At 39.8% G+C, this 25,000-nt stretch overlaps 1 protein-coding gene across 1 annotated transcript in view; it reads left to right on the forward strand.

Moving 5' to 3' along the window:
- Positions 1–25,000, forward strand: part of LOC137614898 (solute carrier family 22 member 21-like) — a 947,260-nt gene that overhangs the window by 689,149 nt on the left and 233,111 nt on the right. The window contains exons 7-8 of the mRNA XM_068344556.1: positions 2,974–3,100; positions 4,902–5,102. Of these exons, the coding sequence (XP_068200657.1) occupies positions 2,974–3,100; positions 4,902–5,102 (328 nt within the window). The remainder of the gene's footprint in view (positions 1–2,973; positions 3,101–4,901; positions 5,103–25,000) is intronic.

Raw genomic sequence — 25,000 nt, forward strand, 5'->3', positions numbered from 1 at the left:
CACGCAGGAAGCCATACTGACAGGTATAAAAGATATTACATCTAATAAAGAAAGAGCAGAGTCGATTGTAAAATCCTTTATTAAAAATTTTATTCAATAAGGGAAGGCGCTGAATGATCTGTAGTTATTGACATCCGATTTATTGTTACGACGGATGATTTTTTCATTAACACACGCGTTTTCTTGCCAGGCCTAAAGGACGAGTTAATGAGATCCCAGGATTTTTTAGCATCATTTTCTTTGTTGATCAAAGGAACACAAAATATTTTTTCTTTGCTGCACGAATTAATGTAAACAACATATTAGAGTACTTACTTTAGCGTTGGGCACTTCAAGCACCCAATTTCATTCTTCGATATAGATTATGTTTAATGTTAATTGATTTAAGTAGTCCTTTGGAGAACCACTTATTCGCCAATCTTAAAACCCTTAAATATTTTGTGTACAGAGGAAAGCATTTGCAAGTAAGATAAGTTAAGGAAAGGAAATTGAGCAACCCATTTCAAGTGAAACTTAAACCTACCTCCTAAGGAATAAAAGGTTAAAAGAGGTAGAGAACACTGAAATGGGAAGCTAATTCCAAAGTTTCAAGACATACATTGAACCATCAGTTGGAGAATTATCTATTCATACATTTGAACGTGAGAAGATGTTGCTTTATGTACGTTTTGGGACGACCTAATGGTTAAGTGTTGACTTGAAAGAAGAGGGTCCGCCTCTATTTTACTTTAATGGTATTGAGGTTGAAATTATATCAACAAGATTCTAAATGACATCGAAGATTAGATTAGGGTAGATCAGGAACAAAATACCTAACACAAAACTTCAACAGAGAGTTGTAGAAGATACTTACATTATTTTGAATTATGATAGAACGGTATAAGTAGTTTGGAATAAAGACCTATTAAAATATTTCAAATGACAAAATATGGAAAAAGATAAACAACTATTTTTTTTTCTCTTAATAAACAAAGACTATGATAGGAGGGGAGGCAGAATATAAAGTAACGGTGCCGAAGTTTATTAGATAATTCTCATTAGCATATTCCAACGCTCCGGAGATTAGAACTCCGTGATACCTCTAAGGTAAAATTTCTCTGGTATATCACACGCAGAAACATCCCAAGTAGAAGCTGCCATTGAGGAAATTTCAACAGGACAACATGGGTCGAGCCCAAATAGATTTGTCCTTTGTCAAAATCCGTTTTATAAAAAGTAACAGAAAAGGGAAATGAAGAATTACAAATGGAGAAACGAAAAGATAAAATAAACTTTAATCTTATTGAAAAGGTCAATTCAGATAACGATGTAATAGTGTTGAGGAAATATTTATTTAGATTTAATTAAGGAAAAAGATAAAATAATTTTGAGAAAGAAAATAGACACTCGTTTAATAAGAAAACAATCTGATGAGTTTATAGTTTAGCCATACAAAATAGATACTCCCAGCCACATGATGCAATGGAAGCCAGTTATGAAGTAATGAAAAGTAATCAAATATTTGTATTGGAATCAACATAAGGGATGTATGGAAAATATCATAAAAGAGATCAAGAAAAACTACCAAAAACGACCAAGAAACCTGAAAAATAAAATGTTGGAAATGAGGTTAAAATCCAGGAGATGAAATTAATGAATTGAACTATGTGAGACGATAAACAAACTAAAAACCCGAGACATTCGTAAACACAATCAATCCAAAATTGAGGAAACGCTTAATTGAGGAAAAGGCATCATATTGATGGAAATAAGACTTGAATAGAACGCCAACAGATGCTTGCTTTAGGGTATGAAAATGGAAATATCAACAGAAGAGATGAGGTAATAAAAATTGCAGAGAATTTCTATACAAGGCTATACAGTACAATAGTGATATAAGAAATAAATTCACTCATGGAAATAATGAAAAACCTGAGCCGATAGCAAAAGTAACAACATGAGAAGTAAAGAAGGCAATAAAAGGTATGTAAAGAAACAAAGCACCAGGAGATGGGATAACAATTGATTTAATAATAGGTTATGGAAAAACTTAATATTTGATATATCTTGCAAAGATATATAATTAATGGTGACTGGGTAAATCTAATATATAATTTCATTTATATTTAATTACAACAGTCAAAATTAAATTTAAGATTTACAACTTGAGCTAATGAACTTTATTCCATTATTTGCTAGATTCCTTGTCCTTTTGTGCACTGTAACCCTTCCAAACTGTGCTATTCTGGGAGAGGAGACCTTAAGCTAGACACCACTCCAGAATAACATGGTCACCACTGAATTTTTCAATAACCTGACAATTACAATGAAAATTCTGTAATGAAGGCCAAGACCTTTTATTGTTTAGACCAAGGCGTAAGACTTCAATGCTTACACTAAAATGAAAAAGCAAGTGCAGTAGGCTTGATAGCAAACTTCCAACATTCTCAGTATTAAACTTAGAAGTATAACTTCTAAGTGCCTAGATTAATAAAAAGTTTTCTCTTCCAGTACTTAGCCTATTGAACTATCATGTAAGCAAGTTTAATTGCCTAGTCTAAAGTTTTATAAGTTTTTAACGTTAATACAAGAAAGAACACCTTTGCTTATTAACTTAACCTATGATACTTTAACTAAAATAAGTTATGCCAAAGTTAACGAGAAAATAATAGTGAAATGACAATAATTAAGTTCCTTCTAATTATCACGAACTATCAGGAAAATTTTTTATAGGATGTGCAAGCTGGGTTAATGTACTGACTTAATTCAAATCTAAGTAATTTGAAAATCGACTGAAACACGCACAAATGTAACTCGACTCTCACCTCCAAACCACTATAAACCCGGCCGCCTTTTCTCTCCAATCCTTCGGTACTTCCTTTATTGATTTTTTACCTTCATCATCAATGGCAGTTGTCCTCGGCAAACTTATTATTAGTGACTCTTATATTAGTCGTTCACAACAATAAGATCTGTTGTCCATGAACAATATAGAATATAAGATCTGATACTACACGAAAAATGTGTTGGATAGTTCGACTAATAGCGGTACACGAATATGCTGAAAATCACCACAATCGTTCAGTTACTGACAAGTTTTTGAAACTTGGTATGATTATACGTAAGACCATACTCTATCACTTTTGAAGGAAGACCAAATTTTTCGGGACCATCTTCTGGTTGGTCTTGGCTCATTTCAAGATGGTTGACGTGGATGACATAAGGAAAAATAAAATTTTTACACGGGGGCAAATAATAATTGAATTGTATACTTTTTAGTAATAATTTGATACTAAAAGGAGAAAAACAATCGTTTAATCAATTAAAAAGACCTCTGTGGCTTCCAATTCCCGTAAAAATTACTGTTTAGCCCAAATTTGGACTTTGAAATAAACCAAAAAATTCCCCTGGCACGTTGCACCACTTTGGAAAGCTTTCACTGAGTACAATAATATTAAATTGTTCTTCAAATAATATTTGTCGCGAACGAAGTGAGTGACCTTATAAAAATTATAAATATTTTGTGATGCATACCCATACCATCTCATAGCCAGTCATTCCCTTCAGCATTAATTAAATTTTGTATTGACTAATTCCCATACCCTGATAGTGAACACCTTCTTGATAAACAATGTCCTGCATTGAACCTCTCTATATGTAAATGTGTTTTCCGTGCTAGCCACGGTAAATTGTTAAGGTGATCTTTGACCCTAGCACCAGCCACAGCAGTGCCATTTCCAGAAAACCCCCACCATTATGCTTAGTGATGCTATAACGGTACTTACATATGGCCAATGTTATATCCTCTAAGGCCACACCTTCTGCATTTTATGCAAGTATATGTTTTAAAATTTCTAGCTATATTTGATTTGATGTTTACGAGCACTGCAGCACTGATAAAAATGGCAGTCGTCTCTCGTCTCATAAACCAGTGTTGCCGTTAGGTATAAGATTTGGTAGGTAAAAGTTCTTTCCAAAGGGAATAAAGCCTTTCTTGTGCAACCTGAAGGCTCCACAATAACTTTCGGCAGCCCTTAAGGGCCCTCTAAGATGTTCATGTGACCTTTAGGCTGCATTTATAAAACCAAACCCTACCAAATCTCACTTTAAATGGCAATATTGTTCCAGGTAGTGAAACATTAGCACGTGGTGCTCCCCATAAGGACATTAAACCCTAGGCAGTCAACTAGTGATTTTTGTTCTTTGCAGTTTCTATGAAATAACATTTAGTCTAGGTCAACTCTTAAGAAATAGGACATCAAAAATTATAGGTGGTGAGTCCTAAATCAATAAAATAGTTTTATCTTTCGAATGCTCATTTACATAAGTTTCTATATATGATTGTTTGTCCGTTTATTATTCCGCTTTTCTTTTTTTCAGTACAAATAGCAACAAATTCCATTAACTAGAACTTCTGAGTGTGTACTTCAAGAGATTACTATGTACTAAAAAGATCTAAGAATTAAATTAGCGTGATAGTGAGCGACATTCAACGAGGGACACTACACATTCCAAGCATATTGCTCGTCCCGAGTTGCACCTATCTAGTAATATATTATTTATCAATATTGTAAGAAATACAAATATTCAAAAGTTTGAAAAGCACCTATTAGGAATGGGACCTAGAGAGCTACTGACCTTGGCTGGGGCACTAGGATAGCCACTGACTTGGATAGGGAATTCTAGTTAATAATTCATTTAGGAACGCTTAACCTTGTACAAGTAGCACAATAAATGGCTCCTAATATTTTCTCGTAACATCATTGGATAGTTAACTGTGTTTCTATAACCATTTACTACCACAGGAGCTGAATACATCATGGAAGTTGAACCATTTGAAATCCGACAGGCACTAACTATGCATTTTGTTGGGTATGCCAAGGAAATACCAAAGATTTGAAAGACCAAAATATCCAAACCAGAAATCATCAGGGTGATAAATGAGTTTGAGTATGCTATCGGAGGACACACTATTGAGGAGGTAATAGAACACCTAGAACCATCAGTATTTGCACAACAAAACCTCATTAAAGATTTGACTGCCATGGTCAAGGTTGTTGATGAGGGCCTTGTGGCTAACCCTTATCTTGAAACTGAAAGTGAATTGGTTTCTATTACCACAGGTGAGATCTATGACCCCGTGGAGACACTCAGGCCAAAAACTATATAGAAAAAGTAATAGAGAAAGCAGAAATTCCAGTTCCCAATATTATCCATAGAAATAACTTTTATACTCTACTGAAGCGTCCTCCTGCAATATCAGACAAGAACAGGAGGCGGAGTTGTAAAGATCCTACAGCTATTGTAACAAGATATTTTATGACAATTAAGGCAGATCAGAATCAGACCAAGATAACTTCTTCCAACATGAGTGTGTTCCAGAACCTCCTATTCTTTCTAAAAATGGGCAACTATATACTGGAACTAAAGCTGCTCTGATAGGTTGTCTCCCAAGTATCCCCAATCCAGGTAAAAACAATTTAAGAAAATGAACCACCATGGTTGCTTTGGATATGACAGGGGTGATACACATGGTCAAGCTAAGAATGAAGACAAATAATTTCGAAGACTATGCTCATCTCAACTTGATTCCATTCCTCAAGAGCCAACTATCCGCTATGATAAAGAGGGTGGATATTATATGGGAGTCATATGGTCTTTGAAACCAAAGCCTGAAGAGTGGTACAAGAGTTAAGAGAGTAGTAACTTTCATAAAGAGGACACATGTAGGTTCCGCTATTTCAATTTCAAAGGGCAAGGCTTGGCAGGATTTTCTTAAGGATACTAATAATAAAAAGTAGGTTTTTGAATACATAAGTGGGGATCTGAGGGAGACTGCTAAGGATGAAACATTGCATTTTTAATCAACAAAAGGAGACCTTGTTCTGTAATATCTAAAATTAGAATTATCATCACTTGAACCCTGTACACAGGAGGAGGCTGACACTAGAATAATTCTGCATTTTAATCATGCAGTAGTTCAGGGTCACAAGATAGCCTTTTTGAGAACTGTAGATACAGATGTTGTTGTGATTGCTACCCAGTTTTTCCCCAAAATAGAACTTGATGAGTTGTGGATGGGGCTTGGACCTGGGAAGCATTATAAAGATATTCCTATCCACGAAGTAAGTAGCTATCTGAGACCTGAAAAGTGCAATGTGATATTGCTTTTTTATGTCCTAACAGGGTCTGACCAAACATCTGCCCTCAAAAATATTGGCAAGAAAAAGGCACGGGTTGCCTGGGATCTTCTGGGAGATAAATTAAATGAGTTATTTTTTTTTACCTTAACTAACAATTCCACTGAATTTTGCCTTGATTCTGATTTCATGTCTATCATAGAAAGATTTACTGTTATCCAGTATGACTCCAAATGTGACATTGATTGTGTCAATAAGGCAAAGATATTTTTGTTCACAAAAAAAAACAAAAGCCTCTGGAATCTATACCACCCACCAAACACGCTCTCTTCCAGCATGTCAAGCCAGCATGTCAAGCGTTCAGTAATTTCTGCCAATCATTGGCCACAGTCTCTACAGAAATAACGGCCTATGCTGTCTCCTGCTAGGTATGGATGGTTATGGAATGATCGACTCGAGATGTGGGTACCCCGCTGGAGCGATTTTGCAGATGTAAGTACTGGGTGTGCTTTGCTTATAAGTTGTAGTTGCATAGTTGCTTGCAAAGGCAACTGTGACGGGCCGAGAGAGGGTTGTGAACTCAAAGGCAGGATGCAGTCAACTGAGTTGTTTATTATGGAACACTCTCCTTTATATACAATACCTCAATGCAACAGGACATAACATGTTCGAGAGACAGACAATGTTACAGAGCAAAACCGGAGACATGATCATTCAGGTTCTTTTTATTGCGAGGGAAGAGCGCAGATACAAGCATAATATATACAAAAGGAATTATGTACAATTGTGTGAAACACGGTTGGTACATGGCTCCCCCCCCCTAAAAATGACATACTGTACATGTTAAATAGGACGCCCTGATCTAGAGAGGCGAACTGTAGGCGGGTCATCTGGCAGAAGATAAGCAGGTTTTAGACGATCAATGGAGACCCAGTCTTCTTTGCCCCGAATGTTTAGTAGGAATGCTTTCGGACTGCGTCGGATCACAAGGAAAGGGCCCGTGTAAGGGGGCGTTAGTGGTGGCTTGCTAGTGTCGTTGCGCAGGAAGACGTGCGTTGCAGAGTGCAAGTCCGTTGGTATGTGATGCTTCGCTGGGGGCTTGTGAGTCTGGCGGCACGGAGTAAATTTTCCCACGACGTGACGTATGCGCTGGAGATCGTCGGAGGAGGTTGTAGAAGGAAAAAATTCGGCAGGAACGACCAACGGGTCGCCATACACCGTTTCAGCTGCCGAGACGTCGAGGGCGTCTTTAGGAGTGGTCCTTAGTCCCAGGAGGACCCAGGGAAGCTGAGTAAACCAGTTGCAATCCTTGCAGCGGGACATCAAAGCTGCTTTGAGGGTGCGATGAAAACGTTCAACCATTCCATTGGCAGCGGGTTGTAGGCCATTGTCTGATGTAGGGTGATGCCCAGGAGATTCGCTAATGACGTCCACAATTGAGAGGTGAAAGTGGTTCCCCTGTCAGAAGTAATATGCTCAGGGATACCGAATCTTGAAATCCACCCAGAGAGTAAGGCAGATGTACATGAGGTAGACGTTGCAGTTTCCATGGGAATGGCTTCAGGTCAACGAGTGGAGCGGTCGATGATGGTAAACAGGTAACGATGTCCTTGTGATGTGGGTAGGGGGCCTACAACGTCGACGTGAATGTGTGCGAAACGACGCTGAGGTTGAGGAAAGGTGCCCACTCCTGAATCCGTTTGTCGATGTACTTTGGAAGTTTGGCAAGAAGTACAGGTGCGGATCCAATCCTTAGCATCCTTAGAAATGCCATGCCAAATGAACTTTGCCTTCAGCAGCTGTGCAGTAAAACGGCACGAAGGATGTGAAAGACCGTGAATAAAATCAAACACCTGTCGGCGCATGGGAGCGGGAATCCAAGGTCGCGGCCTACCTGTACTGACGTCACAGAGGAGGGTGGCGTTGGAGTCTTCGAGGGGAAAGTCTTCCCAACGGAGGGATGTCCTACAAGCTTGATACTCTGGATGCTGTCGTTGGGCTTCAGCCAGGGCGTTGTAATCCAATCCCAGTTGAATAGCAGCCAACGTGTTTCTTGACGGGGCATTGGCAATGGGATTCATTTTCCCAGGGACATATTGGAGGGTGCAATTGTATTCAGCCACGGCGGAGAGATGTCGACGTTGACGGGCGGACCAGGTGTCAGACTGTCGAGTGAAGGCATGCACCAGAGGCATGTGGTCTGTGCGAATGACGAATGGCGTACCTTCTAAGAAATGGTGAAAGTGACGGACAGCCAAGTGCACCGCCAGCAATTCTCGATCATAGGTAGAATAACCCGATTCTACCTTGGACAGTTTTCTGCTGAAGAAGGCCATTGGGCGGGGCGAGCCTTTGACCACCTGCTCGAGTACTGCACCAATAGCGACGTCGCTGGCATCGGTGAAGAGAAGGAGAGGGGCGTGTGGGATAGGAAAAGTGAGAGCCGCAGCAGTTCATAGGGCCTTCTTTGCATTGCAGAAGGCTGCTTCTTGAAGGGGACCCCACTTCAAGTACTTTGGCTTGCCCTTGAGGGAGGCATAGAGGGGAACAAGAGTGGCGGCAATGGCAGGCAGAAAACGGTGATAATAGTTGATCATGCCCAAGAATTCCTGCAGAGCTTTGACAGTCGAGGGCGCAGGGAAATTCTGAACGGCTGCTACCTTCTCAGGGAGTGGATGGACTCCTTCAGGAGTGATACGGTTGCCTAAGAAAGACCATTTGTTGGCGCCAAAGGTACACTTGTCGTACCGGACAACAAGGCCGTTTTGTTGCAGGCGGTCGAGCACGATGCACAGGTGACGGAGGTGTTCCTCTCTTGAGGAGGAGAACATAAGTATGTCGTCCACATAACATACACAGAAAGGGAGGTCCCCTAAGATGCCATCCATGAGACGTTGAAACGTTGCTCCAGCATTACGAAGGCCAAAACAGGAGTAATTGAAGGTGTATGTACCAAACGGAGTGGTGATGGCGGTCTTGGGGATGTCTTCTGGGTTCATAGGCATCTGATAATACCCCTTCAGGAGGTCAAGCGTAGAGAAAACCTTCACTTTGTGCAGGTAGGAGGTTCCATCGGCAATGTTTGGGAGGGGGTAGTGATCCGGTTCTGTTTGCATGTTCAGGCGCCTGTAATCCCCGCACGGACGAAGGGTGCCGTCTTTCTTCAGAACGATGTGTAAGGGTGACGACCATGGGCTGGAGGCCTTTTGGCAAAGGCCCATTTCCTCCATTTCGGCGAACGTCTGTTTGGCGGCTGCCAATCGTTCCGGTGCCAGTCGTCTGAATTTTGCGAAGACTGGGGGTCCCGTCGTCTTGATATGGTGATAAATACCGTGCTTGGCTGGAACTGTGGGCGTTTGGCGAAGTTCTGGACGGAAAACTTCCGGGTACGACGTGAGGAGGTGGGCGTAGGTATCCGTGGGTGCGCTGATGTGGAGAGCGAGGTTAGAGGGGACGGGTTGAAGAGGTGTCGACAAGTACGAGTCTGCGTTGACCAATCGTCGGTGGGCGACATCGACCAGAAGGTGGAAATGAGAGAGGAAATCCGCACCGAGGATTGGCATTGTGACGTCAGCAACGAGAAACTTCCAATTGAATTTACCGTTTCCTAACGATAATGTGAGGTTTGCGTAACCGTAGGTGGGTATCGCAGATCCGTTGGCAGCTACCAAGCGGACGTCGGTAGATGTAGACAGACTACGTTGTGCCTTGAAGAGTTTCCTTGTCAAAAGAGAATGACAAGCACCCATGTCTACCAAAAATCGCATGCCCGTTCCTGCATCCTGTAAAAAGAAAAGATTGGAAACACGGGAGGCCACCACCAGAAGAGATGGCTTACTTACACGTTTTTTGGCCACTGACAATCCTTGGCACATTTCTTCGTAGTTGGCCCGAATCTGAAGTGGTAGTAGCAAAACTGCGGCGGATGGGTGGTAGTAAGTGGCTGTAGAAGTCGTTCGTTGGGGCGCTAGCGATTGGTGGGTGGTGGGCGGCTTTGTCACTGCTTCGGCACGTCATGGGGTGGGTGTGTATGTCCTATGGCAATCATGTCAGCTTCGGTTGACGTTGAATAGGCGGCCTCTTCATCAGGGGTGGAGGCATTGATGGAGGTCTTGAAGTGGCTGTCTATAAGGGCGTCGGCTTTGGTCCTTTATGGGTAAACTATCGACATCGGGTATGGCAGCGCGTACAGGTTCGGGTAAACAGCGTATCCAAAGGGCACGAAGTAGGTTCACCTCACGAGGAGAGCTGTCTGTCGTAGGTTGAAGGCGAGCGATACTGGTCATTTCCCTGAGGGCAAGCGAAGTCCTTTGTTCCCCCAACGGTTGTTGCAAGAGCTGAAAAAGCTTTGCTATACCGGTGGCTGGCAACGGCGAGTACTGCTGCTGAAGGTATTTTTTGAGGGCGTCATACGCTATTGGGGTGTTTCCTTGTTCACAAAGCCAGTCGGATATTTCTGGGAAGGTGTCCTCGGGTATCGCCGCGAGAACATAATCCGCTTTGGTGGTTGAGCGAGTCACGCTCTTGATACGAAACTGGACTTCTGCGCGCTGAAACCAAGCAAACGCCTCTCCGCTGGCAAACGATGAAAGTTTGAATGGAGCGGCCGCAGCACCAACTGCCGTAGAGTCCGCCCTAGTACCAACGATGAAGGGGCGAGGGGGTGGGGGTGGAAGGCGGTGGGATCGAGTCGACTTCCGGGGTCACCAATGTGACGGGCCGAGAGAGGGTTGTGAACTCAAAGGCAGGAACACTCTCCTTTATATACAAAACCTCAAGGCAACAGGACATAACATGTTCAAGAGACAGACAATGTTACAGAGCAAAACCGGAGACATGATCATTCAGGTTCTTTTTAGTGCGAGGGAAGAGCGCAGATACAAGCATAATATATACAAAAGGTATTATGTACAATTGTGTGACACACGGTTGGTACACAACTGTAAATGTACAAGAAATCACATGAGATGCACTTCTCTATGCTCTTGCCAAGGAATGTTCATCAACCACGAACCAGAAGACTAAAAAACTGACCTGCTCTATGTATGGGGTAATTAATAAACTATATTTAAATTTAGATTTACTCTATACATCCTTTGTGCATGTGATACAAAATCCTTGTATATGTCAAATATTTATGCGTATAAAATCATAATTTATGCCATATATGTATGTGATACAAATTGATTCTAAGTCATATGTTAATCAACCATTAAGATATGCTTCACCCTGAATTAAATCTGATTTGTAGAAAAAACAAGCATTTTCAATAAATATTTATAAAAATTACAATATAATATAATTGTACCCTTTGAGAGTTTTCCGGAGTGGTGCTACATGCCAGATGAACTTTTTGATCCATTTTGAATTCCGATTTTGGACTAAAAGGACCTTTTTAGGTTTTTGTGGGCGGAGGGCAATCATAAAAAATGGCTGAAAATATTTACTTATTAATGACAAATTATTAGTGAAAAACATCCACTTTAATCATTATTTGCACCCCTGAAATAGATCTAAATTTTTTTCGTTGTTGCCTTCAGCAGCCATCTTGAAATGGGGCCAGATCAGCCCGAAGATGATTCTGAAAAATTAGGTCTTTCTTCAAAAGTGATAGAGTATGGTCTTGGATATCTTCATGCAAAATTTCAAAAACTTGTCACTAAGTGAACGATTGTAGCGTTTTCGTACCAGGCTATAAGGTCCTGTCGTTCTGGTCTTCGATTCGCAACTCCCCATCTAGTTTTTGGCAGTTATAAACGTCATAGCCTATATGCTTTAGGGCAGTATATAGTCGCTCCTACTTTATATCGTATCTACTAAATTTGTTATTTCATCTATAGTTTTGGTTTTAAAAAGGTTAATCAAGAATACATTTACCATGAATCAGTCAAGTTATCATTCTAAACATAGAATGTTTAGAACGTTTAGCAACAATAAATACATTGAATTTTAATCTCTAATTATAACTTGGTGTTTACTGCACACACGTGGAAGGAACTCAGAGCATAAACTCTTAAACGCTTTACTTAACAATAAACATTCAAAAGACCTGTAAAAGTCTGGAAGAGTTTGTGAAAATAAAATATCCTTAAAGGCATCGGAGAGTTTATGAAAATAAGATAATTACATACTGCCATAAGTAAACACTATACAGTATGTGAAATATATCTTGATATATTTTGCATACTTCCAGCAATAATTTGATTAAGATTTACTAAGTTTAATCAAGGAAATATTTTGTTCACCTTTACGCACTCCCTGCAACAATTTGATTACACATTCTCTATAGCCAATGTGTATTTTACCGCTAGTATATAATAATATACACAAACATGTATGTTAGTTATACTAGGCTCTCTTAAACTTAGAGTTCCGTGTTTCTCATAGATTCCAGCGCAGCGACCCGTTTACTTCTCTCCCTTACATTTAATTGTTAACAAACATTTCAGTTTCAACTTCAAGAACTGTATCAAATCCTTCTTTTGGAAGAAGCAAAATGAATGAATATGTTGTTCTGTACACAACTTCACGAGACTTACCCTTAAGCACACGAGCATCTTTCTCTTCCCCTAGGTGATTTATTTCTGTCTTCTTTACTATACCAAGTGGATAAGCACTTGGTTTGCTTGATTCCTCTTTTAACAGAACAATATCTCCAACAGCCAAAGTTTTATGATTGACAGGTCTGTAACGATCCCTTTTATCTATTGCTTGATTAATAAGTCGCAAGAAATTCGGAATGATATGCCTTGAATAGTCTGTTGCAAAGCTTGTCTAAGCTTATAGTAATTATCCATAACATCATCAATTGCACTACTACCAGGCACCTAACTGGTGTCATATGAGGAATTCTGCAAGTCCAGAATAATGTTTACTGAAACCAGATCATAGCCTTTCAATAAACACTCGGGAGTTATTGGGTTTTCACACTAACAATACAGGCATCTCTCAGAACATCCTTATAAGCAATTGGTCTTTTGTTAATCAGATGGGCGGTTTGACAAATAAGGAAGAACAAATCTCGATAATCAAGCACAGTATTCTTAATTGAACTAAAAATTAGCTTTTTCACAGTTTTTACACAACTTTCAACTAGTGGACCAAAAGAACTATTCCCTTTGGCATAATGCTTGAACTTCAAGGGCTTAATATAATTTTGCCCAAAGAAGGGGCGAGTTTCAAAGTCGTTGAGGAAGGTTCCATTGATTCTGCTACCAGCAGTTAGCAGGGATCCATAATTAGATACGGAAAATTCAGGGATGCCAAACTCGTATGTAATTATTTGAAAGGCCCTGAGAAAGTCTTGAGTATCAGCGGATGAACATGTTTTCAAGTTGATGGCTCGACTCCACAAATATTTCATGCACAACAACCAAATCTTCTTCCTTTCTCCATTCCATGTTACAGTATAAGGACTGATGTAATCCATAAAAAAATATCTGTACGGAATAGTAGGTGGATTGCTCCGAAAATCCCTATAGGCACTCTGATCTGATTTGATTGGTCTCTGCTTTAGCCTTCTTCAAGTAATACATTCTCTCAAGTACGTTCTTTACTGTAGAATAAAAATGGATTATCCAAAAGTGCTTACGCAACTGAGCTAAGATCAAATATACACCAGCGTGACCTAAAATAACATGCGTATCCCAGATAATCAGTTTAGTTAGCAAACTATGCTTGGGTAACAGCACTAGAAAGGAAATTTGTTCTTTTCTTCCAAATTTACTCCGGATTCTTATCAAAGTGTCTTTGCTCAGGAAAATATTCATTTGAGTTATTAAATTTGCAATATGTCCTTTTAATGCACGACTTTTCTGAAAAAATCACAAATTGCCGAGAAGTAATTTTCTTGTTCTTTTACTATTATCTGCCCGAAAGCTAAAGCATGAAGGTTTTCCTTCTTGACACAATTTCCTACCAAAATATCGATTCCTCTATTTGATAGTTTTTCTCTGGTGTTCTTGATGAATTTCAAAACCATCATATAAACAGTTGTTAGCTTATGGAAACTTGAAAACTTAGTCAAGGGTATCAAGTGTTCAATCTCATTTATGTCTATATTGTTAATTTCTGTATTTTCTGAATCAGTTGAGACAGTGACTAAGGTACTATTTTCCTTCTCAGTGCCAGGTATTTCATCTGCGATCTTTTCAAGGGGGTTTGGTACTAAATTGAGGCTCATCTTGAGGTCTCTTGTGAAACTCAGGTCCACTATGACATATAGTCTTCAAAACTCTCCTGTATGAAACATATCTGCTAATGTAATCTGCCGGATTATCACATACATCTACAAAGGAAAATGTTATTGAGAAGACTTGGCACAAGTCACCGATAGCTTTCAACTTATTTAGAATAAAACCTCTTTCTTCTGCAATTTATCAAACTTATATGTATAAGAGTACACCCAGTTGTACTGTCTGAATATATCGCCATGCTCACAGTTTTGATTGGTGTAACAACTAATGTACCAGCAAATAAACTGATTACTGTTTCTGTTGCTAGTCCCAAAGCTGTAAATTCAAAAATGGGAATGGTTTTCTTCTCTAACTGTTTGTTAATGGCTCTGCTCTTGACTGTTAAAAAAATTACATTATCAGAGGAGACATTTACAATTTAGACCAGAGATCCACAAATCTCCTTACTTGCATATGAAAATGCCACCGGTTTATAAGTCCTGTCTCGCCTACCCAGGAATCCTGGAATTACTACATTAGGAGTAGAATTCACTCCCTTTTTAGTGGTTCTGAGAGACAGAGCTATCCATGTGATTATTTTGTCTTCTTGAAACTTCTTAAGAGACAGCCTGGCTCTGCTCAAAATTGGTCCATAGATATTAAACACATCATAGATACTATTCAATGTTGACAAAATTGACCTCTTTGTCCTAGCTTGCGTATCAAGAAAAAACTTACTAGGGCCTAGTGTGTCTGCTACCCTATCCCAAACCATGCCGAGCAGCTTTACCTCTTTAGGAGTTTCACTGCCATAGTCTCTGTCAATTATTTCTTGTAGTTCAACATCGTTTGTTACGAATTGTTACATCTTAAATGTGTATGGTTCAAAGATCTTAGGGAGACAATAGTAAGGTTCAAATAAAGCCTTGCCAGAGTTACAAGAATATGACCCATTGTCCATGTAAATGGTATTATACAGAGATTTCTTTAGCTTGACTTTTTCCTCATTGTCTCTCTCAACATTCAATACCAAGATTTTGTACAAAGATGACAAGGACTAGGCCTTAGGCCAAAACTCAAACGCTTCTTCCTATAACCCACAATAGTATAGTCACCCTTATAAATATTTCGATACCATACAAACAATAATCTATTTTAATCCTCTTCCTCCAGTCCTATCATCAAAAAGGCCTTTTTAAAATCAAAATAGAACAGATAAGAGTCAAATCAATGCATAATCAGGGAAGTTACTATCTTGCGATTCACACAAGGGCCTGGAAGCATACACTGATTGTGACTATAGTGTTCTTTGCAGATTTATTTTTCTCTCATAAGTTAGACAAGAACACCTTTCGACACTTAGTCGTGTCTCTGTCCATTCTGAACACAGGCATATGTGGCAGGAAACTAGCTTCTGGATGGTCATTTATGAAAGAATTAATATCTTCAATTTTCTCTTAGATTCCTAGATTTTGTTACTCTTTAAGGGGACCGTCCGCCATGGTGTTTTGACATACCCACTTTCATTAACCATCTTCAAATGCTCAGGTTTATTCTTCATACGTGTTAAGCTAGACTTCAATATCATCCTGGATAAATTGAAGTTCTTCCCCAACAAATGAGATATTATGCTGTGCCACATCAGTGGCATTACTAACCTTCTTCATCTTGTTCTGTATTATCAAGAACATACTTAACGAGCTTCTTATTGGTTTCTGTGTCATCATCAGATAGCTGTGATTTTTCATAGTGTAGATATTCAATACATTGTTTATGAAGCATTTCTTCTGTAGCTTTAATCAATTCATACTGCTTTAGCTTTCCCTTTTCATTAAAAATAGCATAGGTTAAAGTAGTGATGGCTTCTTGATCTTTGATACTCTCTGGTGATATTTGGGAAATCAAGTCAACATCTTCATCTAGAAGCCGAGACTGAGAGATTACACTAAAGCAATATCTATTGAAGAATAGCAATTTCTCATTAGTCTGGCCAGCTTCATCTAAAGGACGAAGTGTGTTTCCCAGAGTGTTAACTGTAGTTTGTAAATTATTTCCAATATTCAAGTTTGGTAAATAGTCCAGGTTTTTCATCATTCTATTAATGTTACCTGTGAGCATGACGCCAACTGGAGTGTCAAGATATACAGAGGGATTGCTTAATCCAAACTTGTGGGTAGTAAGGGACAGCAAAAATTCAGCATCATTTTCAAAGATCCAATATCTGAAGCAGTGTCCACACTGTCACTCAGAAACTGATCTGCTAAAGTATAATGTCTATTTTTAAACTTTCTAACCATGACATTCAAGCCTTCCAGTATCAACTCTATATCAATACTGGGTACAACAAATGCTTCAATATAATGCCATTCCCTACCTAATTTGATAGGTACATATACAATATCAGTTACAATGTCCCTAGCAGAATTAAAACCTTGAATAGTCATAGAGACGTTTTTTGCTACATCTCTTAAAACTCGCGTAACATTATCTTCTTTAGCAACAGAACATGTAAAAGTTGGCAAAATTGCAGCACCGCCTGTAACATTCTGATGAATTTTTGCTAATATGAGGCTGTTTAAAGTATGCTTAGGTTCAGGTTTCTTCCCACTAGTATGCTTAGAGTTTTTGGTATATTCAGCATTACTAGAATTTATAAAGTTTTAGTACTAGCTTTTCCTTAGCAGCAAACAGGTAAGTAAAATGCCATCCACTACCATTTCTACACCTTTGAGTAAATTTGAATTTACATTGATGTGTCCCATGATTATGATAACCACACCTAACACAATCATTCAACTCTTTGAGTTTCTTTACTTTCATTTTCGGACTCGCAGAAACTGGGCAATTTACAAGCAAATGTGCCGTATCTTGCTTACTATTTTTTGTACATAGGGTGCAAGACTTATATTTTGGGGCTAACACTAACTTTGGTGGCTAGAGTTATGCTTGGTTCTACATTCTTAGCCCTAGTTTTCTCCCTTTGCTTATAGGTCCTTTAATTTGTTCTGTTATACCTCTCAACAGCCTCAAATATGTTACTTTCAATTTCATTTAATGAGGGTTTGCTTTCATTTGTTATCTGAATTAATAACGATTGAAAGCGGTCATTAAGACCATGCCATATAAAGTACTGGAGAACATCGTCAACTTTGACATCAAGCTTTTTGAATGCATTCACAACAGTTTTCATTGAGGCTACAAGGGCATATGGATCACCTGATAGTGTTAACTTAATTTCTACAAGTTTCTTAATTGCATCACATTTTTGTGTCAATGGAATTATAAATGCTTGTAATAATAATTTCTTTGCCTCTTCTTAGGACTGATTATCAATATCAAGAGAATCAACAAGTGCTCTTCGTGACTATGACAATTGGTTCCTTAGATACATAAACTATAAGGGATTTGACCAATTTTGTTTGTCAGACAATTTCTCGAATTGATAAAAGAACTTAACTAAACACTGACCCTTAGTATTGTCATATTCAGGTAAAGGAACTTAAGGCATTCTTAACTCATTTTTAAGGCTAACTACATGGGTAGGCGTGGTAACAGTATCTAAACTAGGAGCCTGTTACCTTTGTAAACTTAACAAAGCCGACATTATCTTTTTCTGGTAGTTTTCATCTGTATTAAAAATTTGTTTGATAGAACTTTTGTCTTCCTTCTCTATGACATGGTTCAACATTTCCTGATCTAAGCCTAAAAGTTCTTTTCCTAACTGATCAAATCTATGAATGTGCAACAATCTATCTTGTTCAGAAAATCTTTTAAGATTAAATTGAGCTGCATTATATAGCTTTGTTACTCTTTGCCGAGCGTAAGAACGTCGTTTCTTCAATATGTCTACAGACATGTTTATAATTCTGCAAAGTTAATCTAATACCAGGCCTAGATAAACAAATCAATATTTCCAACAATAATGGAGAATTAGCTGTGTTACGGCTAACTATGTTATATATTCACTTAAAAACATTATCTGAATCCATAGCACAAATTCACTGCTTTCAGAACATGTACCAATAAGCCTATATCATATATATATATAAAAAAAAAAATCCCAAACCCGAGTACAGCTCCACCCACAACAAAAGGCTTACAACAAAAAGGACAAGGAGGTTAAGGATTGCATTTAATCCTGTCACGGTCGCCATGTGGAAAAACTTAATATTCGATATCTTGCAAAGATATACAATTAATGGTGACAGGGTAAATTAAATAAGAAAATTCATTTTTATTTAATTACAACAGTCAAAATGATATCTGAGATTTACAACTTGAGCTAATGAACGTTTATTCCTTTGTTTGCTAGATTCCTTGTCCTTTGTGCACTGTAATCCTCCCAAACCGCGCTATTCTGGGAGATATGTCCTTATGTCAGACACCACTCCAGCATGACATGGTCACCACTGAATATATCCATAACCTGACAATTACAATGAAAATTCTGTAATGAAGGCCAAGACCTTTTATTGTTTATACCAAGGCGCAAGCCTTTAATGCTTATATTAAAATACAAATGCAATTTAAAAGAGTAGTAAGCTTGATAGCAAACTTCCAATATTCTCAGTATTTAGCTTAGCAGTATAACTAGAGTTAGGCTAGCCTGATGCTAAGTTAACGTTCCTTACTTGGTTAAGTGCCTAGTTTAGAATTTAATCAAAAGTTTTTTCTTCCAGTGTTTAGTCTACTTAGTTATCATGTAAGCACGTTTAATTGCCTTGTCTAAAGTTTAATAAGTTTTTTACCGTTAATACAAGAAAGAACACCGTTGCTTATTAGCTTAACCTTTGATACTTTAACTAAGACAAGTTATGCCAAAGTTAACGAGAAAATAATAGTGAAATGACAATAATTAAGTTCCTTCTAATTATCACGAACAATCAGGTAAAGATTTTATAGGATGTGCAAGCTGGGTTAATGAACTGACTCAATTAAAATGTAAGCAATTTGAAAATCGAATGAAACACGCTCAAATGTAACTCGACTCTTACCTCCAAACCACTATAAACCTTTTCTCCCTAATTCTTCGGTACTTCCTTTATCGATTTTTTGCCTTCATCGTCAATGGCAGTTGTCCTCGGTAACCTTATTATTAATGACTCTTCATATTAGTCGTTCACAACAATAAGATCTGTTGTCCATGAATAATATAAGATCTGCTACTACACAAAAAACGCAACTCCCCATCTATTTTTTGGCAGTTATAAATGTCATCTCTGCTTTAGGGCAGTACATGGTCGCCCTTACTTTAAGACATAATATAGTCGTATCTGCTAAACTTCTTATTTCTTCTACACTTTTGCGTTTGAAAAGGTTAGTCAAGAATACATTTACCATGAATCAGTCAAGTTATCTCTCTAAACATAGAGCGTTATATCAAATTTTAATTTGTAATTACAACTTGATGTTTATTGTACGCGAGTAGAAGGAACTCAAAGCATAAGCTGTTAATCCCTTTACTTACCAATAAACAATCAAAATACCTTTAAAAGTGTGCAAGAATTTATGAAAATAAGATATCCTTATAGGTATCTGAGAGTTTATGAAAATAAGATAATTACATACTGCCACAAGTGAACTGTACCGTGTGTCACACGATCGTACATAGTTCATTTTTTTTATGTATTATGCTTGTATCTTCGCTCTTCCCTCGCACTAAAAAGGACCTGAATAGACATGTCTGTTTTTCTCATCGGTAACGGTGTCTGTTTTGAACATGAAATTTCTTGTTGCTTTGAGCTTTTGTATATGAAGGAGGATGTTTTATAATAAACTCACTCAGTTGCTTTCATCCTGTCTTTGAGTCACAACCTTCTCTCGGCCAGTAACATTGGTGACCCCGGAAGTCGACTCGCTCCTCCAGCCTTCCAACCCCCCTCGCCCCTCCATTGTTGGTACTATAGCGGACTCTACGGAAGTTATTGCTGCGACTCCCCCATTGAAACTTTCATCATTCGCCAGCTGAGAGGCGTTTGCTTGGTTTCAGCGTGCAAAAGTCCAGTCTGGCATCAAGGGCGTGACTCGCTCAACCACCAAAGCAGATTATGTTCTCGTGGTGATACCCGAGGACACCTTCCCGAAAATAACCGACTGGCTTTGTGAACAAGGAGACACCCCAATAGTGTATGACGCCCTCAAAACATACCTTCTGCACCAGTACTCGCTGTCGCCAGCCGCCCGTATAGCAAAGCTTTTTCAGCTCTCGCAACTACCATTAGGGGACCAAAGAGCTTCGCTCGCCCTCAGGGAAATGACCAGTATCGCTCGCCTGCAACCTGCCGCAGACGGCTCTCCTCGTGAGGTAAACCTACTTCGTGCCCTTTGGATATGCCGTTTACCCGGACCTATACGCGCTGCCATACTCGATGCCGATAGTTTACCCATAAAGGACTTGATGACTAAAGCCGACGCCCTTATGGACAGCCACTTCAAGACCTCCATCAATGCCTCCACCCCTGACGAAGAGGACGCCTATTCAACGTCAACCGAACCTGACGTGAATGCCGTAAGACATACGTCATCTACAGCCACTTATTACCTCACATCCGCCGCAGTTTTGCTATTACCACTTCAGATTCGGGGCAACCACGAAGAAATGTGCCAAGGATTGTCAGTGGCCAAAAAAAGTGTATGTAGGCCATCGCTCGTGGCGGTGGCCTCCCGTATTTCTAATCTTTTCTTTTTACATGATGCAGGAACGGGCATGCGATTTTTGGTAGACATGGGTGCTTGTCGTTCTCTTTTGCCAAGGGAACTCTTCAGGCCACGATGTAATCTGTCTACGTCTGCCAACGTCCGCTTTGTAGCTGCCAACGGATCTGCGATACCCAACTACGGTTACGAGAACCTCACATTATCGTTTGGAAACGGTAAATTTAATTGGAAGCGTCTCGTTGCTGACGTCACATTGCCAATCCTCAGTGCGGATTTCCTCTCTCATTTCCACATTCTGGTCGATGTCACCCACCGACGATTGATCAACGCAGACTCGTACTTGTCAACACCTTTTCAACCTACCGCCTCCAACCTTGCTCTCCACATCAGCGCACTCACGGATGCCAAACGCTCATGGCTCCTGCCAAGCATGGTATTTATCACCATATCAAGACGACGGGACCCTCAGTGTTCGCAAAATTCAGATGTCTGGCCCCGGAGCGATTGGCAGCCGTTAAGCAGACGTTCGCCGAAATGGAGGAAATTGGCCTTTGCCAAAGGGCCTCCAAGCCCATGGTCGTCACCCTTACACATAGTTCTGAAGAAAGACGGCTCCCTCGGTCTGTGCGGGGATTACAGACGCCTGAACATGCAAACAGAACCGGATCACTACCCCCTCCTAAACATTGCCGACGTGACCTCCTACGTGCACAAAACGAAGGTTTATTCTATGCTCAACCTCCTGAAGGGGTATTATCAGGTGCCTATGAACCCAGAAGACATCCCCAAGACTGCCATCACCAATCCATTTGGTACATACACCTTCAATTACTCCTGTTTTGGCCTTCGTAATGCTCTGCAGGAATTCTTGGGCATGATCAACTATTATCACCGTTTTCTGCCAGCCATTGCCGCCACTCTTACTCCCCTCTACGCCTTCCTCAAGGGCAAGCCAAAGGACCTGAAGTGGGTTCCCCTTCAAGAAGTAGCCTTCTGCAATGCAAAGAAGGCCATATCAACCGCTGCGGCTCTCACTTTTCCTATCCCACATGCCCCTCTCCTTCTCTCCACCAATGCCAGCGACGTCGCTATTGGTGCACCTATTGGCCTTCTTAAGCAGAAAACTGTCCAAGGTGGAACCGGGTTATTCTACCTTCGGTCGCGAATAGCTGGCGGTGCACTTGGCTGTCCATCACTTTCGCCATTTCTTAGAAGGTACGCCCTTCGTCATTTGCACAAACCACATGCCTCTGGTGCATGCCTTCACTCGAAAATCTGATGCCTGGTCCGCCCGTCAACGCCGACATCTCTCCACCGTGGCTGAATACAATTGCACCCTTCAATACGTCTCTGGCAAAATGAATCCCGTTGCCGATGCCCTGTCAAGAAACACGTTGGCTGCTGTTCAACTGGGATTGGATTACAATCCCCCTCCTGATGCCTAACGACAGGATCCAGAGTATCAAGCATGTAGGACATCCTGCACGTCCCTCGGTTGGGAAGACTTCCCCCTCGAAGACTCCAACACCACCCTCCTCTGTGACATCAGTACTGGTAGACCTTGGATTCCTGCTCCCATTCGCCAGCAGGTGTTTAATTTCATTTACGGCCTTTCACATCCCTCGTGCCGTTCTACTGCACAGCTGCTGAAGGCAAAGTTCATTTGGCACGGCATTTCTAAGGATGCTAAGGATTGGGTCCATACTTGTACTTCTTGCTAAACTTCCAAAGTACATCGACACACGGATTCAGGAGTGGGCAGCTTTCCTCAGCCTCAGCGCCGTTTTGCACACATTCATATCAACGTTGTAGGCCCCCTACCCACATCACAAGGACATCGTTACCTGATTATCGTCATCGACCGCTCCACTCGTTGGCCTGAAGCCATTCCCATGGAAACTGCAACGTCTGCCTCATGTACATCTGCCCGACTCTCAGGATGGATTGTAAGATTTGGTATCCCTAAGCATATTACTTCTGACAAGGGTACCACTTTCACCTCTGAATTGTGGACATCATTAGCGAATTACCTGGGCATCACCCTACATCAGACAACGGCCTACAACCCCGCTGCCAATGGAATGGTTGAGCGTTTTCATCGCACCCTCAAAGCAGCTTTGATATCCCACTGCAAGGATTCCAACTGGTTTACTCAGCTTCCCTGGGTGGGTTCTCCTGGGACTAGCAACCACTCCTAAAGATGCCCTCAAAGTCTCGGCAGCTGAAATGGTGTATGGCGACCCGTTGGTCGTCCCTGCCGAATTTTTTCCTTCTACAACCTCTTCCGACGAACTCCAGCGCATACATCACGTCGTGGGAAAAATAACTCCATGCTGCCACACTTACAAGCCCCCAGCAAAGCATCACATACCGACAGACTTGCACTCTTCCTGCGCAATGACGCTAGTAAGCTACCGCTAATGCCCCCTTACAAGGGCCCTTTCCTTGTGATCCGACACAGTCCGAAAGCATTCCTACTAAACATTTGTGGTAAAGAAGACTGGGTCTCCATTGATCGTCTAAAATGTGCTTATCTCCTGCCAGATGACATGCCTACAGTTTGCCCTTCTAGATCAGGGTGCCCTATTTACCATGGACTGTGTGTCACACGATTATACATAGTTCATTTTGTGTATATATTATGCTTGTATATTCGCTCTTCCCTCGCACTAAAAAGGACCTGAATAAACATGTCTGTTTTTCTTATCGGTAACGGTGTCGGTTTTGAACATGAATTTTCTTGTTAATTTGAGCTTTTGCATATAAAGGAGAATGTTCTATAATAAACTCACTCAGTTGCTTTCATCCTGTCTTTGAGTCACAACCTTCTCTCGGCCCGTCACAAAACAATAAATGTAAAATATATCTTAGTATATTTTGTATATAGGTGGAGGAGATTTCATATTAGTAAAACTCGCATGAACTATATACCAAATGTTTGCAATAATTTCCTATTCCTTCAACTTGGAAAAACTTTGTCAATATACTAATTCCTAAACAGGGAGACACAAAAGAATCAGAAAATTGCCGCCCAATAAGTTTACTCCTCGTAATATATAAGATATTTACCATGATCATATCAGGTTGAATAGAAACACAACTAAATTTTAATGAACCAAGAAAGAGGCTGGCTTTAGGAGTGGTTATTAAACAACTGACCTTATCCATGTAAGTAACCAGAAAATGGAAAATCAACAGAGTATGCAAACTACCATATATGGCCTTTATAGACCATGAAAAGCTTTTGATTCTGTCAAACTTCAGCAGTAATGAAAGGCCTTGAAAGACAAGGAAAAGATGAATCTAATGTTAGAACACTTGAAGATATCTATGCACGAAGTACCACAATCCAAAATCTACAAAAGATAGTGAGAAAGTTCTGATTGAGAAAGGAATTAGACAGGGAGACCCAAATTCTCCTAAATTATTCACAAAATGGCTAGAACTTTTTAAGAATTACTAAAGATAATAGAAGAATAGAAAAATCAGAAATGTAGAATTGAAAATGAATATGAGTAAAACTATGATAATGTTCAATGAAAATGCATTGAGACAACAAATAATAGTTATGTTTGAATCTCTTAAGGTTGTTAATGAATATACATACTTAGGACAGACAGTAAGTGTTTCCCTGGAACACAAAACCGAAATTAAAAAAGGATAAACATGGTATGGTCAGCATTTGGTAAAAAAATGAGATTATGAAATTTAAAATGCCATTTTCTCTAAAAATAAAAGTATTCAGTACTAATTTATGCATCAGAAACTTGAAGCCTTACTAAAGTCTTAGAGTATAAGCTAGTTACAACTCAAAGAGCTATGGAAAGAGTAATGATGGGGATAACACTTATGAGACAGAAATATGGCAACATCAATACTAGAGTAAACTAATGTAAAGGTTATCCTAACAACATGTGTGGCAAAGAAATGTACGTGGGCGAAACATATAATAAGAATGACACGCAATAGATGGACATTAAGAATAACAGAATGGGTCCATAAACATTACAGAGAAGCAGGTGAAAGAAGAACTAAGAATGTTTACTAGAT

Source organism: Palaemon carinicauda, chromosome 21 (assembly GCF_036898095.1).
Source record: "Palaemon carinicauda isolate YSFRI2023 chromosome 21, ASM3689809v2, whole genome shotgun sequence".
In the NCBI taxonomy this organism is placed as follows: Eukaryota; Metazoa; Arthropoda; class Malacostraca; order Decapoda; family Palaemonidae; genus Palaemon; species Palaemon carinicauda.